This window comes from Aristolochia californica, unplaced genomic scaffold, assembly GCF_029961685.1.
Source record: "Aristolochia californica isolate CCGP_79_NKW_82.1479 unplaced genomic scaffold, dmAriCali1.0.hap1 SCAF_16, whole genome shotgun sequence".
NCBI classification, from domain to species: Eukaryota; Viridiplantae; Streptophyta; class Magnoliopsida; order Piperales; family Aristolochiaceae; genus Aristolochia; species Aristolochia californica.
This window is the reverse complement of record NW_027181837.1, coordinates 974,453-988,446: the sequence shown is the minus strand read 5'-3', so window position 1 is coordinate 988,446 and position 13,994 is coordinate 974,453. Positions and strand designations below refer to the sequence as shown.

The 13,994-nt window shown below is 38.8% G+C and overlaps 2 protein-coding genes across 3 annotated transcripts; one reads left to right on the top strand and one right to left on the bottom strand.

Moving 5' to 3' along the window:
• The first annotated feature begins 516 nt into the window (after positions 1–516).
• Positions 517–8,404, top strand: LOC137952504 (uncharacterized). Of its 2 annotated transcripts, none has more exons than XM_068799573.1 (6): positions 517–736; positions 856–928; positions 1,654–1,705; positions 1,790–1,859; positions 3,010–3,103; positions 8,042–8,404. In XM_068799573.1, the coding sequence occupies exons 1-5, from the start codon at positions 629–631 to the stop codon at positions 3,094–3,096; spliced, it is 390 nt and encodes a 129-aa protein (XP_068655674.1). In that variant the 5' UTR covers positions 517–628; the 3' UTR covers positions 3,097–3,103; positions 8,042–8,404. The 2 variants fall into 2 exon arrangements, with proteins under 2 accessions (XP_068655674.1, XP_068655672.1); XM_068799571.1 differs by having other exon boundaries at positions 518–736; positions 7,970–8,404.
• Positions 8,405–9,399: 995 nt separating this feature from the next.
• Positions 9,400–13,017, bottom strand: LOC137953674 (glutamyl-tRNA reductase 2-like). The gene is made up of 3 exons (XM_068801136.1): positions 12,549–13,017; positions 11,385–11,626; positions 9,400–10,871 (listed from the first exon to the last, which is right to left on the bottom strand). The coding sequence occupies exons 1-3, from the start codon at positions 12,808–12,810 to the stop codon at positions 9,741–9,743; spliced, it is 1,635 nt and encodes a 544-aa protein (XP_068657237.1). The 5' UTR covers positions 12,811–13,017; the 3' UTR covers positions 9,400–9,740.
• Between the last annotated feature and the right edge of the window lie 977 nt (positions 13,018–13,994).

The window sequence follows — 13,994 nt, the reverse complement described above, 5'->3', positions numbered from 1 at the left end:
TACTCGATTAACCAAAAACATAAACTTCTCATCAATCGATTGACCAAAAAGTCTTGAGTGAATTTTTACATTGATTAATCATTTAACTGAAGTATTATTTTTAATCAATTGATTAATTAAGCAAAATATTTATAAGATATTAAAGATGCTTAACCGATTGATTATTAATTTTTTTTTCGATTAATCATTAACAATCAACTAACCTGACTCATTATTCAATTGATAGTTGTTTAGATTTCAGAAACTTTTGTAATGGTGCTCGTATCCATTTTATCTAATAAATGGTAAATAGATAAAATTAATAATTTAATTAAAAAAATAATTTCTATTACATATCTGAGGGATAAAATAAATAAGTAATTGGATAAAACTAAATTAATAATTTAATTAAATAATAATAATAATTTTTATTACATATCTAAGGGATAAAATAAATCAGTAATTGGATCAAACTACTACTCTCTTTCGAGTGTTCCAACTGAGAAATGCCAACTCAATAAAACGGCTCTAAGCGTTTGAGCATCATTTGGGAACTCAATTTCCCTCTACCCGCGTGACGACTGACTGACCTCGTTAGGGTAAATTTCAGCTGGAAACCTGCAGGAGTCGGTTTCCGGTGCTCGCCGCAATGGAAAATGTAGCTGGTGAAGAGGAAGAGGAAGAGGAAGAGCAAGAAGACCGTTCCGGCCATTCTCCGGGACAGGCTCCTCCGTCTTCTGCATCTTCTCTCCCGAAGGTCTTATTTTCTGTATATCTTTTCCTTTTTGGAAACAAATTGCGTAGACTTCCTGTTCGACACTTACTTTTTTATTTATTTTAGTCTTTATTTTATTTGGTTTATGTTTTCTTCATCAGGAGCATTCGCAGGTAGAGTTGGAGGTGAGAGTATTAGAAGCCCTCGAAATTTACCCTCTGGCCAAACTACAAGGTAGTCGTTTCATTGTCAAGATTTGATTTCTTCGAGCTGTATTCAGTTTTCTTGGAACTGCAATTTATTTATTACCATTCATTGATTGACCATCTGAGTTTATGCAAATATGTAAATGATGAACACATCCCAACTAGCTTCATGATCTGCTGTCGATTCTGATAGAAAGGGAAAGACCATCATTTTGGCTTCTTCATCTAGATTTGTAACTGCATAGCAGAAAGTAATATGTGTGAATTGAATCTATGCCATTGCAATTTTCGTGTAATCAACAAAGGAAGTCGGGCCCCATTCAGCAGTAGTTGGGGTGCAAAACTTGGACAAAAAATGCAACCAAAAAAAATAATAATTGGTTTTATATCTTTATGAGTGGAAATTTCAAAAGTTATGTGATAATGAATGTTGCAATTTTTAGTGGTTGCGAGCATACTCCATTTTAATTTTTCTTAATTTGTGCATTGAAGATGATGTTTACTTTCTCTAGTAGTGACATGTTTGTGCAGATGACCTAAGGGCATTATCAATAACTAGATTTCCTGATTTTGGTGTAAGTTGTGGACGTAATCATGAGATTGCTTCTTGTAATCAAACTCTTTGATTCCATCTGTTAAGCTTGATAAATTTTCAGAAAAAAAAAAAAAAACAGTTAATCTTGTATCTTCTCTTGTTGCATATGCAAATGACTTTTTCTAATTATTTGTGCAACTCTTTTATTTACTTTGCAGGTGTCCATCGCCACTTTGTTCTATATGGACTAATGGAATATTTGAGATCAAGGTTAGCCTTTGATTGTTCACTATTAGTATCTGAATTTCTAGTAACTATTCCACTACATTAACTATTTGTAACTCATTTTGATAGATTCGATAGGCATTTCTCAGCTGATGAAGTTCTCCAGTTGCTAGATCGCTTCTTCAACTTAGAAGTTCTGGTAATCTGAAAGCTAGATGTTCATTCTTTCAAATTTTTGCCGTAAACGACGGAAGTCGGCCAGTCAAGCTTTTCAGTTTGCTCATATTCGACCTTCTAGGGCTGTGCTCAGTTATGGGCCTATGCCTTGGCCTGTGCAAGTTTCCAGGCAGTATCTTGTATTATTTTCAACTTTGCTTATTAAAACACCAGTAGACTGGGCAGTATACCATACTAAATTGAAAATGGAGTTGTTTCCAATTCATTCATACAGAGAACCTTTTATGCTCGACTGTTCACCTAGCCAGTTGCATTGGTTTGATTGAGAAACCTATGATCAAACCAGCCCTGGTTCTGGTGACCCCTACTTGTTTTTTACAATTCACATTTGGATATGAAAAACAGAGAATGCTTGAGACAAGACTTGATCTCCATGACCAGCTATTCATGCTATGCCTGATTTTATGCATTAGTTAGGGAAAAATCATTTTAATAAGGTTTTAATTATGTTACTAATTGTAGCAAAGTACTGGTCTGACTTGCAACTGAACTGGGTCAAACTGGCTTCACTAGGAACAAGCCAAGCTACTGGCTCAATGACAAGTCTAATTTTTATAACTTAAATTCCAATAAGCATTCAGTTAGCAGGTGGGACATAGTTGAATTGCTTTTTATACTTTGAAGAACTATCCCTAAAACTGACCCTTTTTGGTCTTTTGATTACAATGAGATATACCTTTGCCCACTAGGCCAAATTGAGGCTCATACCCAAGACCGCCTGCTAGGAAAACCCCATGAGTTCTCTGGGTTGCTGTCCAAATCTCCCCCCTAAACTGACCTGTGTTTATTTAAAGAGGTTAGTCCTTTAGGCCTGGCTGGGGACTAGCTGCATTTTGGCACCTTTATAATGAATATTGAGGTGTTGTATTCAATGGCTATATTGAGTTCTGGTTGATCTCAAGTACAATGATTTTTCTTTCTTTGTGTTATATAATGCTAACAATAGTTCGTCTCTAATGGTGTTAATCCTCCAATCAACTTGGCTCTTCTGAGTACATTTAATCAAGTTTGTCCATAGTGCTTTGATTTTGTCGTTCGTTTATGCATGTATGTTAATTTGGTGCCAGTTACTGGGATGACTTATTTTTTTAAGTTCTATTTGCATAATTCAGAGACCAGAGGATGAGGACATTGTGGCTTTGAATCGAGAGGAAGAATTTTGTTTGCCACAAAGCTTCTTTATTAAGGAAGAGTTATAGTCAACAGGTATGTTGTAAAGGTTCTAACAACTTTGTTTATACTCGGCTACTGTCACTTGCTAGATCACTGTTATCATATCGATGGAGATATTGGATGGATGCTTTCTGCAAGTTTGCTATAACTGTGGATATTTCTTGTCTTGGTTTAATAATAATAATAATAGAATGCAATAGTCTCTCTCTCTCTCTCATTCATTTGTGTGGAAACCGAATCGTATCCAAACAACAAATAAAAACATGACATGTCACAATGTTATTTTTATTCACCACTCTTAAGTAATGGAAGGAAACGGAAACAACTAATAGTATTTCCATCCTCCTCCATTTAACCCTCCATCCGCATGATGTTACTTTTTCATGTCTTCACGTTACTAAAGAAAAAAACTTGTTTGGAGTCATCCCACCAAGAAACCGAAACCTGAGACTTGAAACATCAACGTCTCCTTCCGTTACTAGCCAGTTCTATCAGATGTCTGAAAACTTCAATGTCAAAATTTCACCTTTACAAGAACTAGAACTACGGGGTTGATATTTATTATCAATCATCTTTTGAAAACTTAAGACTTGAGAGAACAACCTCTCCTTCAACTCGCCAGCATATCAGATATCTGAGAAACAACAACGTCAAAGTTTCATCTTTACAAGAACTAGAACAACAGGTTTGATATTTATATTCTCTCTTTCTTTTCTCTGCTCTTTCAAAGTTGTATCAGTAAGGAAACCTATTGTGTTTTGCATCTATTATATTATGTTGTTATTCTTTTAAAGTTCAATCCATAGGGAAGAAAACACAGTTGTCTTCATGTTGTCATCTTCGTGTTTTTTGTTATCTTCACGAATAGTACATTTGCCTTTAATTTTTTTCCCATTTATTACAATAGCAGTGTTTTGAAAAGCAATGCTTCCAAAACCAGTGCTTTGATCGGCACACGCTGGAAAGCCTTGCAAATATTTTTGGTGAGCTTGTCTAGGCTGATGAGAAACCACCGTATTTGCTATGGGAAAAATTCTTCATCAAGCCAAAATCCCCGGTATGTGGCTCTGAACTCATTGAACTCTTTTCTGGCGATCTCTCAGCCTGGATCTTTCTGGAATTTGACGAGATGAGCTACATCCCCTCCATGACCTTCGACTCGCGAGCGCCTGAGTCGAGTCTGGCTCAATGTAATCTTGACTAGCTGTCTGAGTTAAACCGGAGTCATGCATGCTCCAAGTTGAGGCCTGAGATAGCTAACCCAACTCAGCAAAAAGAAAGCTTGGTATCTTCCCAAGGAACTTTCCCGAATAAAATTTCATGTTTTGAAAACCCTGAAATCCAAAATCACACTCAAGCCATCACCTCACTGTCATACACCACCCCCAATAAGATTTCACCCCACATCACCTCATCACCACCCACCACTCCACGAAACCACCCTCTGAGCCTGACACCTGGCGCTGGAGTCCAATTATCAAACCCCACCTGTCTGAACCAACCTATTCCCAATTTATGTACCCCGAAGCACCTTGTCCACCTGATCACCTCTTTGGTCTGCTCGCCACGTCGCCACTCCTCGACCAACCAAACACTACGTCATCCTCCATCTCCCTCTACATCTCTCTTTTTTCCCATTGACACGCCCTATCCCACCCCTGATATCCTATCCACTCGGCCTCTCTTGGAGCCCCAAGCCATCAACTCAAGCTTACCCTGTCCCATGTCCATTCAAACCCCATGCGACCACACCTTACTGCCGACTGACTCTCTCTCTTCGGAAGTCACCTTCAGCCTCCCACAAATCCACCTAGATAATCATCACCCTGACAACCTCACTGCTCCTATCTATACAGAAATTACGGGCCAATCAGTCCCCTAAACCCCAATACAACCTTTTTCGCCCCCTCGGAAAACCCTTTGCACCTTGACTATGACGTCCCTGTCCATGTGAAACAACCCACTGCCTCTACTTCACATCACCTATCCATTCCTTTGAATCTAGATTTTCTAGATACACCTTCAAAGTCCCCTCTGATATGTAAAAGCTGAGATAACCCCCAATTGGCACTATGTCCCCTCGACTCTGAATCCTTGAGCCCCTCACCCCTTGAAGCCAATGATGGTAACCTTCCCTGAGATTCACCAATCCCCCCCCCCGTAGAGCTCACACCACTATTAAAATGGCACACCTCCTCCCCAAACTGCTCATCACCTCCCTACCACAATCCTTACTCTATCGTTCTCTACCCTACACCTCTAGCCTCCATGGCCCCCAACTCGAGCAAATTCCCAGAGACCCCTGCTTGCAAATCCGCAAAGCATGGGGCCACCACTTCTTTCCCCATCACCTACTCCAAGCGCAATCCAAAACAGGGAAAGCCTCCCAGATCCATCACCCAAACATACTCCAGAAAGTAATACCGTTACAAAGCCAAAATCCCCGCCCCGAAACCCAACTACCCAACTCAAGACCCGTCCTCCACCCCATCTCTCCCTCGTTCCGAATGGCTCAACAACTATCCCATCCTCTCCCAAAGGGAGCAGGTGGAAAACATGCAGTAGCATATAATGGAACACTCCTTTAGCCATTAAATCTGGCTCTTTACTTCCAACGGATCTTCTCTTGGTGCAGGATGATATTGAGATTAGAATTTAGAGAAACTCGGGAAGAGAACTCAACAGGAGTTAAGCATCTTTGTTCCTCCACTAGGTCTAGGGCAACGATTTGAGAAAGGGGCTTAAAATTTGAACTTCATCTTCATCTCATGCTTCAAATTCATTTCATTCAACTACATGAAATTCAACTTCAAATTTGGTGTTGGTGTGGACGAGTTCATGTGCACTGGAAAACAGTTTCCAGTGTTTTTTTTTTTTTTAGAAAAAAAGTGTGTGTATATTGCTAGAGAAAAAAGGAAAGAGTACAATACTTGGCTAAAAAGTACCTTCCTCCACAACAAGATGTTGGAGGGAAACCCTTAACTTAGCCTGTATATCCACTAGGTGATTAGTGGATCTAGGAATGTATTGTCAATTACATTGCAATTGAGAGATTAAATTACAGATATCCTCAAACAAATCTCAGTGACGCCAACGAGGTTTCCAGTGTTAGCGCCCCAAAATGAGAAAAATATAAAAAACAAGAGAATGAGTAACTTGTAATAGTATACTTAATTAAAACATAATACTTAAACCCCAAATTAGGTAAAAAAACATGATTACTACACAAATAAGTAATTTAATGTATAATTAAAATATATTAATATACTAATTAATTAAATTAGATATTATAATATTTAATTATTGCAGTTTATTGTACTTTAATACAGTAATTACGTGAGCCAATTAATTGTGCACATGATTAATTATAAAAAATAAATAAATAAATAGGAAAAATTGATCAAATGTTAACTTTAACACACTATATTTTTACGTATTATTGCATCGTCTAGAGGAAAAGCAACACTAGAGGCGGTTGGGGTGGACGAAATTGCGTTGTTCGGAGGAAAAGCAGCGGCTGAGAATAGGATTTGTAAGGTTTTTTTTTTTTTATAAAAATAATCGCACGTGTGAAACTCGCACGTGTGCGGGATGGGGCGTCGAGGGGGGAAAATAATTTTCCCCCTCAACTTAGGTATCTGAGGGGGTTCTGTGCAGTGTCGGCGAGAGCGGTGGCCAGCTGATTTGACGGCGGCAGCAGGCGGTGGTAGGGGGGTGACGATGACAGGAGAGGGTTCGGAGAAGCTGCTCTGTCTGGGGTATGACAAGGCGAAGGTGAGGCTACGGGAATAAACGACGACGGCAACAGGCGGTAGAGAAGGCAATGCGTGGGGGGAAGGATTAGGTACGGCGGCAACAAGAGGGAGAAGGGAGATGGAGGCCGAGAGAGAGGAAAAAAATTTCGGAGGGAGAAGAGACGAGAGAGGGAACCTCAGCAAACTTCTCTCCAATGGTTAAGAAAGCGTCCCGCAACGCTTTCCAAAAAGGAGAAGAACCAAAAATTTCTTGTAGATAAATGTGGGCCATGATGATCATCCCCCTTCTCTAGATGATCTTGAGCTCTCTAATGCCCTTCTTTCGAAACACATAAAGAGAGAAAGAGATCTCCCCAATTCAGATTTCTCGGAGTCTCGGCGCTCTCCCCATGTCCCCTTCTCCGAAACAGCGAGCAAAATCTGAAATCACAGTCAAAGGGATCGAGATGAAAGACCTTTTTCGCCCATTTCTTATAGTTTTATGGATTACCTTTTTGCTTCGCCCTTGTTTCAATTCCAACATAATCTCGGAGTCGCCGCAGACCCACGATGAGTCCTAGGCTTTACGTTTTTCTTTCCTTGCCGTAGTTCTTCCTCTTGCCGTCCTCCAAAGCCCATCATCCTCCATCACCGCTGTTATGCCGAGATCGTCTTGCCTTAGATGAGTTGCTGCGACTGTAATCTCCTCATCGTTTGAGGTTCTGGGTTGGGTATGCTATTGAGGATCACCCTCCAGCTCCCCCGTAGACTAGGAGAGCAGCGGAGCGACCCCATCCTCAAGCGCTGATGCTTGAAGACGAGGGGTTCTGATATGAGTGCGCTCCTCCCAATTTCGTCTCATCTCCCTCGTGTTAATGCTCCCTGACCATGAGGTTCACTTAAGCAGTCTTTTTTCTTGAAATCAGTTATTTGAGAATCATTGCTTTTCAATAAAATAAAAAAGTGATTTGAGAAAAAATAGTGATTCTCAAATCATTGTATTTTCAATATAAATCACTGCTTTGCTGAGAAAGGTAAATGAAACCTACTGAATCGAGGAAAATCGAACCTTTATATAGTTGTTCTTTGACTTGTTCTTACAAAAGAAAGTTTTTTTTCTTCTCTTTTGCTTTCCTTATCAATCTAGTGTTTCACTCTGTTGCAGGCGTGAAGTGTTTTTTTCCTCTTAATCTCCTTGTTTATGCTCCTTCATGTTTGGCGGGATCTTTTTGAGCAGATAGAAGTCACATGCGAATATAATAAGATTTCAAGGGAGGCGGAGTAGGTTGTTTTTCAGTAGATGGAAGTCATGTGCAAAAATAGTAAAATTGCCCTTTGGAAGAAGATAGAAACTGGGTGAAAATCTCTAAGGTCAAGTTATGGCTTTCCAACCCTAATAAAAGCATGACAACATTTCATGTTTTTATTAGTTCGTTTAGACATCCGAACAAGGTAGAGTTCGGATGCAGTCCAGATTCATGTGTGTTGTAAATGGTCATTATTTGATATTTTTATTTATTTTATTTTCTGTACTAGGGCTTTGAATGCTGTAAATTACCCATGCAAGCTATATATTTAGTTAGGGGGTGCATTGATATGATGTAGGTTATCCACATCAAAACCCTTTTTAGTTGTTCTCCATGGAAAAAAATCCAGGAAGACTAACTACTGAGCACCACATGTACCAAATATGACTTATGAAAGATTTAGGGTGTGAAAGTGAATTTTCGAGGTTAAGGTTCACATGTACCAAGATCTTGCTTTTATAAAGCATGAAAATGATTTTCAGGTATGTTGTAGAGGATTATTCGAGAGAAAATTAGAAAATGAACAGGTCACAGAAGAAAGTCTTATTTGAGCTGACTTCCGGTGGCTTATCCTCCTTCTTGCCAGTAATGGACGACGACAAAATAAGAGGCAAAATCCTCGGAATCTCCCCTTCAATATTCCTCAAAAATTTCATGACCAAATCCTCAATGGTTTGCGAAGTTTGAGCAAAAGAGTGCTAGGGGTTTATCCACTTCCAATATTATGCCTTTCAGAAGTGTTACTAAGCATAACCCCGATATAGAGGTGCCAAGAAACCATATCAAACACCTATGTGGTGGGGTATCATGGTTGCAGCAGTTGGGAGTCCCAGTTGTCTCAGATTAAATGCAGATTGAAATGTATTAATTGCGAAATTAGAGTAAATTTACGTCTTCATTCGAAGTGACAAATGCCTACTCCTACAATTCTATAGTTGCATCATCCCTAAGGAGTGTTCCAACTCCTTTTCTGCTTCTTTTTTTTTGTTTTTTTTCTGGTGACAGTTGGGACTGCCGAATCCTATACAAAGACGGTGGAAGCACAAATAACGACTCTTAATTCCATGAATGCAATACGTCCATGAAACTGATACCAATCATTTAAGAGCCTAGAAACAGAAAAGAAGCGCTTCGAATAGGCAAGGCACCAACTGCGGTCTCAAGAAAATGTCATTATAGAAAAGTCATCGACTCAGTTGTCTTGCATTGCAGCAAATGTAGACGTTTTCGGTGTTGCTGTCGAGCGGCAGGTTAACACTGTCAAGAAATGAATAGAAGAACCCGGGAATAAACTTTTCCAATGTTCAACAAAACTTAAAGAATCATTGGAGTAATTACAAGAATTTTTGAATTAATAGTTTAACAGAGAGTGGCCACTGGCTACAGCTTCAGAAACGTGGTTGTGGTCAAGACGAATGTATCCAGTGTTCCTACTACAAGCACAATATTAAAGCCACAAGTAGCCCCATCGAGAGTAAGAACGCCTCTTATCATTCCCCTCCATCAAGGGTGTGCGGTTTCTCTATATGACCAAAAAATTCAAAACAAAGGAAATAGTTCCCCTTATTCGGACCTGAGAAATTGGTGCAGAGGATGGGATGAAAACGAAGGTCAAAACACTCGGGAAGTTCACTTCTGAGTTTGCTCCACCTTGGCACGGATCTTCTGCTCTAGCATGAACATCTCGGTTTCAAGATTGTACATCCTATTAAGTGCGTGCATGTTTTGAAGGGTTTCCTCCAGAGTCCGGCCATCACTACCATCACAACGCAAATGTTGCATCGGGCCGTGAAGAAGCTTATTCATTACACCACGACTAAGATCATCCACTGCACGCCTTGTTTTCTTGGGAATATCATCACCCAGTTTAGCTAAGCATTTTTCCAACTCTGCAACTCGAACTCTCTCTGCATATGATCTTAGCTTCTTGAGGGTAGGAACAGTCTCCAAAGAGTCTCTCCAAGCCTCAAATTCTTTAGATTGCTCTCCAATAATGGATTGAGCCTCCATAGCTTTCCTATGTCTATCTTCCTTGTTGGCCTCAACCACTTCCTTTAGATCATCCACATTGTAAAGACGTGCCGACTCCACCTCTGCAACACAGGATCCTACATTTCTTGGAACAGAGATATCGATAAATAGCCTTAAACCTCCCAGTTCTGCACTAACAGGAGGAAGGGTCTCAGCATGTTCTTTCAAGAATAAAGGGGCTTCTGATGATGTGCTAGTAAATATAACATCAGCTTCAGCAGCACAAGAGAGCATTTCTGAAGGCGGTTTATAGATAATCTCAATATCTTTAAACTCCTCCCTTAAGGCAACAACTTTTTCTTCTGATCTGTTTACTACAACCATTTTGTTGCACCCTTTTGAAACTAAGTGTTTGATCACAAGCTTTCCCATCTTTCCCGCTCCAACAACCAACATTCTAGCAGAGTGGGCCCCAGATTCCGGAAGTTTCATCACAGCCAGCTCAACAGCGGCTGAGCTTATAGATACTGCACCTGATGCAATGTTTGTCTCAGTGCGGACTCGCTTGCCAGCAGTAATTGCATTTTTGAAAAGTGTACTAATGTTTCTTCCGAACCCCACAACTCCTTGCCCAACTTTAACAACTTGTTTAACTTGAGCAAGTATCTGACCTTCTCCTAGAACAAGAGAATCAAGTCCTGCAGAAACCTCAAAGAGATGTTGTGTGGCCTCATTGTCTCGGAGTAAGAATAGATGCTGCCTGAGCTCAGAAACAGGAATTCCGCTGGTCTGCAAAGGAAAATGAACAAAGAGAAAATCAAGACCAGGTTATATTTTCCTTTGATAAAAAAATTAATAAAGAAGGATCTCTTCAACAAATAGAGTTATTGGAAAAACATGAATAAGGTTAAAAAGCCTAAGGAGATGACCGAATCCTACAAATTTTGACATCATGAGAAGTATAAATTAAAAAAAAAAATGAAACAGAATTTTTACGACATCTTTCAAAATTTTAAAGAATATATTAAAAATTTCTGCAAGGTATTCATGCTATCTTCAAAATAGCATCTTTGCAACCAGTGAAGTGAAGAAGATTCATGTTGTTTAAATGCTTAAAATCAAGAAGACCAGCTTCATGCAAAACTCAATTCTTACCCATCATATAGAACATAAGAGAAAACTCAAAACCATACTGCTAAGATTATTCCAAGTGATATCCATGATCGACTTGAAGCTTTAAGCATATTAATCAATATTAATACCATAGGAAAAAAAACTGGATAAAACTTTGAGAGTGTATACCTTTGCCATCCATTCCATAACTTCACGAGTTCCTCGACGCCACGAAAGAGCAACCACATATATTTCCATTCGGTTGCAGGTACTAAGAACAGCAGCTTCTTCTATATGATTCAAGCTGCAAAGCTCTCCAATAGCACGAGGCCACTCTGCTTCTGGCACAGCTAGCTTTTCACGCATCTCCACCGGAGCAGTATGAATACTAAGACCTATCACAAGAATGCTGCTTCTCTCCTTCGTGTATCCTACCAAGAGTATCAATTGAAAGGTGCAACAAACTTAGACTTTTGAAGTTACTTTGCTGTATATTCTTCTGAAAGATAAACAATGTATGGTATTTCAGGAATAAACATTTGGAATAGAAAAATTTCCAATTTATTTAACAGTTACATAATCACTTGATGCTGCCTTTCTCTGCTTCAGATGACAAACAAAAGTCACATATATCAGTTAAAAGTGTTGTCACACACCATGGTGGCAAATCCCCAACCAAGAATAGAGAGCAATCCGTTTCATAAATTTCTGAATTTGACATGACAGGAAAATGAAATAATATTACTAATCACCAGCACGAACTACAAAAACATTTAGCACTTTAAATGCGGACCAAGAAAAATTATCCAAAACAGCAAAGGAAACATCGATGTTGCAACAACAAAATCTGTGATCAAGCTCTGAAGGATCGCTTATCAGCGTTAAAATCTTGATTGATCTGATCAGGCTTGAAAATTCGAGGCAAAAGAATTGATCAAGGAAATACCAAAACTTGATAACTAAACAGCAAAAGATATCTAAATCTACTGCTCACAATCAACGATCGAATGCATGTCACTTAAGTTCCTAACGTACTACGAAAAATGAAAAACGACCTACCAGAAGAAGTCACAAGAAGTCGGAATAGAACCATGAAAATCAGAACAATTCCAAGAGAATTATCGTCATTCCTGTTTTTTCCTTTTCATATTCATCAAACAAACTGAAAATGTGGGTAACTAATTCATAACCCATAAACAGAGAACTGAATTAAACAGAAAACTTAAAAGTAAAAGTTTTTTTGTTTCCTCCTGGTGAACTCTACATACCATCTTTTTCCAAAAAAAAAAACAAACTCTACATACAAAAAATGCACGCAATAACAGTATTAGAAGAAGAAAAAAATGGACTTACTGTCAGCTGCCGAAGTTTTGAGCATCTCCAGAGCGGTGACACTGGGATCCTTCAATTTGACATTCTCCCCCACGGCCGCAGAATCCGACGCAAACTCACACCTAGGTTTAAAAAAGACGGCATTCTGAACGACCCTCTTGCCATTTCTGAGGGTCGGTCTGGAGGAGAACCCCAAAATAGAGGAGGCCTTGGAGGGTTTGCAAACGGAGACTTCCATTTTCGCCCCCGCGATCGTCGTCGCCAAACCGCTCGCAGCCGCCATGGCAGCACCAGACACACAAAAAGCAGCTATTCCGAACCCTAAACTCGCGCGAAGATTTCGAACAAGAAGCAGCAAACCAAAAGATTTCTCTGGCAATCGCCGGCCTCGTGCCGTTTTAGGAGAAGCGTCGATCGTCAAAGCCGAGAAAAAGAGAGGGGAACGTCCAGGAGTGGGTGGCGGGCGACCATTGACCGTGGCAAATCGGAGAATTCTGATTTCTCCGCGCGCTGATTGGTCAGGTCGGACGCGTTTTATCCACACTCCCCTCTCCGCTATCATCCCTTTTCCCGTCTCTCTATCCCCTCTTTTATCTCAATTTTTCTTTTATTTTTTTGTTTTCTATTTATTTTTTATGAATTTTCTTTACGCCAAGACATATTCTTTCAAAAAAAAACTCTGATTTTCTGACTCACCAAACTCACAATTAGTCATTTTGGGGATTGAACGAGTCAAATTAAACTTTGTACTCCTGTATAAATAAGGAATGACTCTTCTATTTCAGACCGTTTACCAAATCAATGATTTTCGATCGACTTGATCCAACCAATTTGGATTTTCATGTATTGAAATAGGTTCCTAAGTCCGAGTCGAAAAACCATGACTACACAAATTTTAACTAAGTATAAATTATCTAATTAATAGAAAGTTACAGATGCAAGTGGATTTCTTATTTATTTATTTACCATTCAAATTTTACCCTTTTTTTAAAATAATTTGTTGTAAACATGTTTGTAACAATGATGGAATTTATTTGAAAAATACTAAGATGAATCTAAAATTATTTATTAATGAAATATTTCTTTAAATATAGGTTGAAATTATTTATATTTCGATAATATTGAGTTCATTTTTATGTCATGTATTAAAAAATAATTATTTGTTAATATTGAGTTTATTTTTCATTATTATAATTATAACAAATAAATAAGCGTATTTATTTTTCCGTGTCATGTCCAACGAGAATACTAATAAGCGAAAACTTAATTTAATAAATTTAAAATATGATTAAAATTTCAAAAAAATTGATTATTGAATGTGAATTTCCTCATTTTCACATTTTTCAATGTGAGTTTTCCATTATTTTCAATTGAGCTTGATGGGTTTTGTATTATGTATTATGGTCAGGAAAGAGATAAGAGAGGAGGTGTGGGGAACACAATCTTGTTTGCAATTCATGACTTGTG

Bases quoted from the DNA above. Each gene is read 5' to 3' on its own strand.
- LOC137952504 (XM_068799573.1), top strand. From the start codon at position 629: ATGGAAAATGTAGCTGGTGAAGAGGAAGAGGAAGAGGAAGAGCAAGAA. The intron at 737-855 runs GTCTTATTTTCT...TTTCTTCATCAG, and splicing joins CTGCATCTTCTCTCCCGAAG to GAGCATTCGCAGGTAGAGTT. The intron at 929-1,653 runs GTAGTCGTTTCA...TTTACTTTGCAG, and splicing joins CCCTCTGGCCAAACTACAAG to GTGTCCATCGCCACTTTGTT.
- LOC137953674 (XM_068801136.1), bottom strand. From the start codon at position 12,810: ATGGCGGCTGCGAGCGGTTTGGCGACGACGATCGCGGGGGCGAAAATG. The intron at 11,627-12,548 runs GTAAGTCCATTT...TACTCTTGGTAG, and splicing joins CAAAACTTCGGCAGCTGACA to GATACACGAAGGAGAGAAGC. The intron at 10,872-11,384 runs GTATACACTCTC...TTTCCTTTGCAG, and splicing joins TTATGGAATGGATGGCAAAG to ACCAGCGGAATTCCTGTTTC.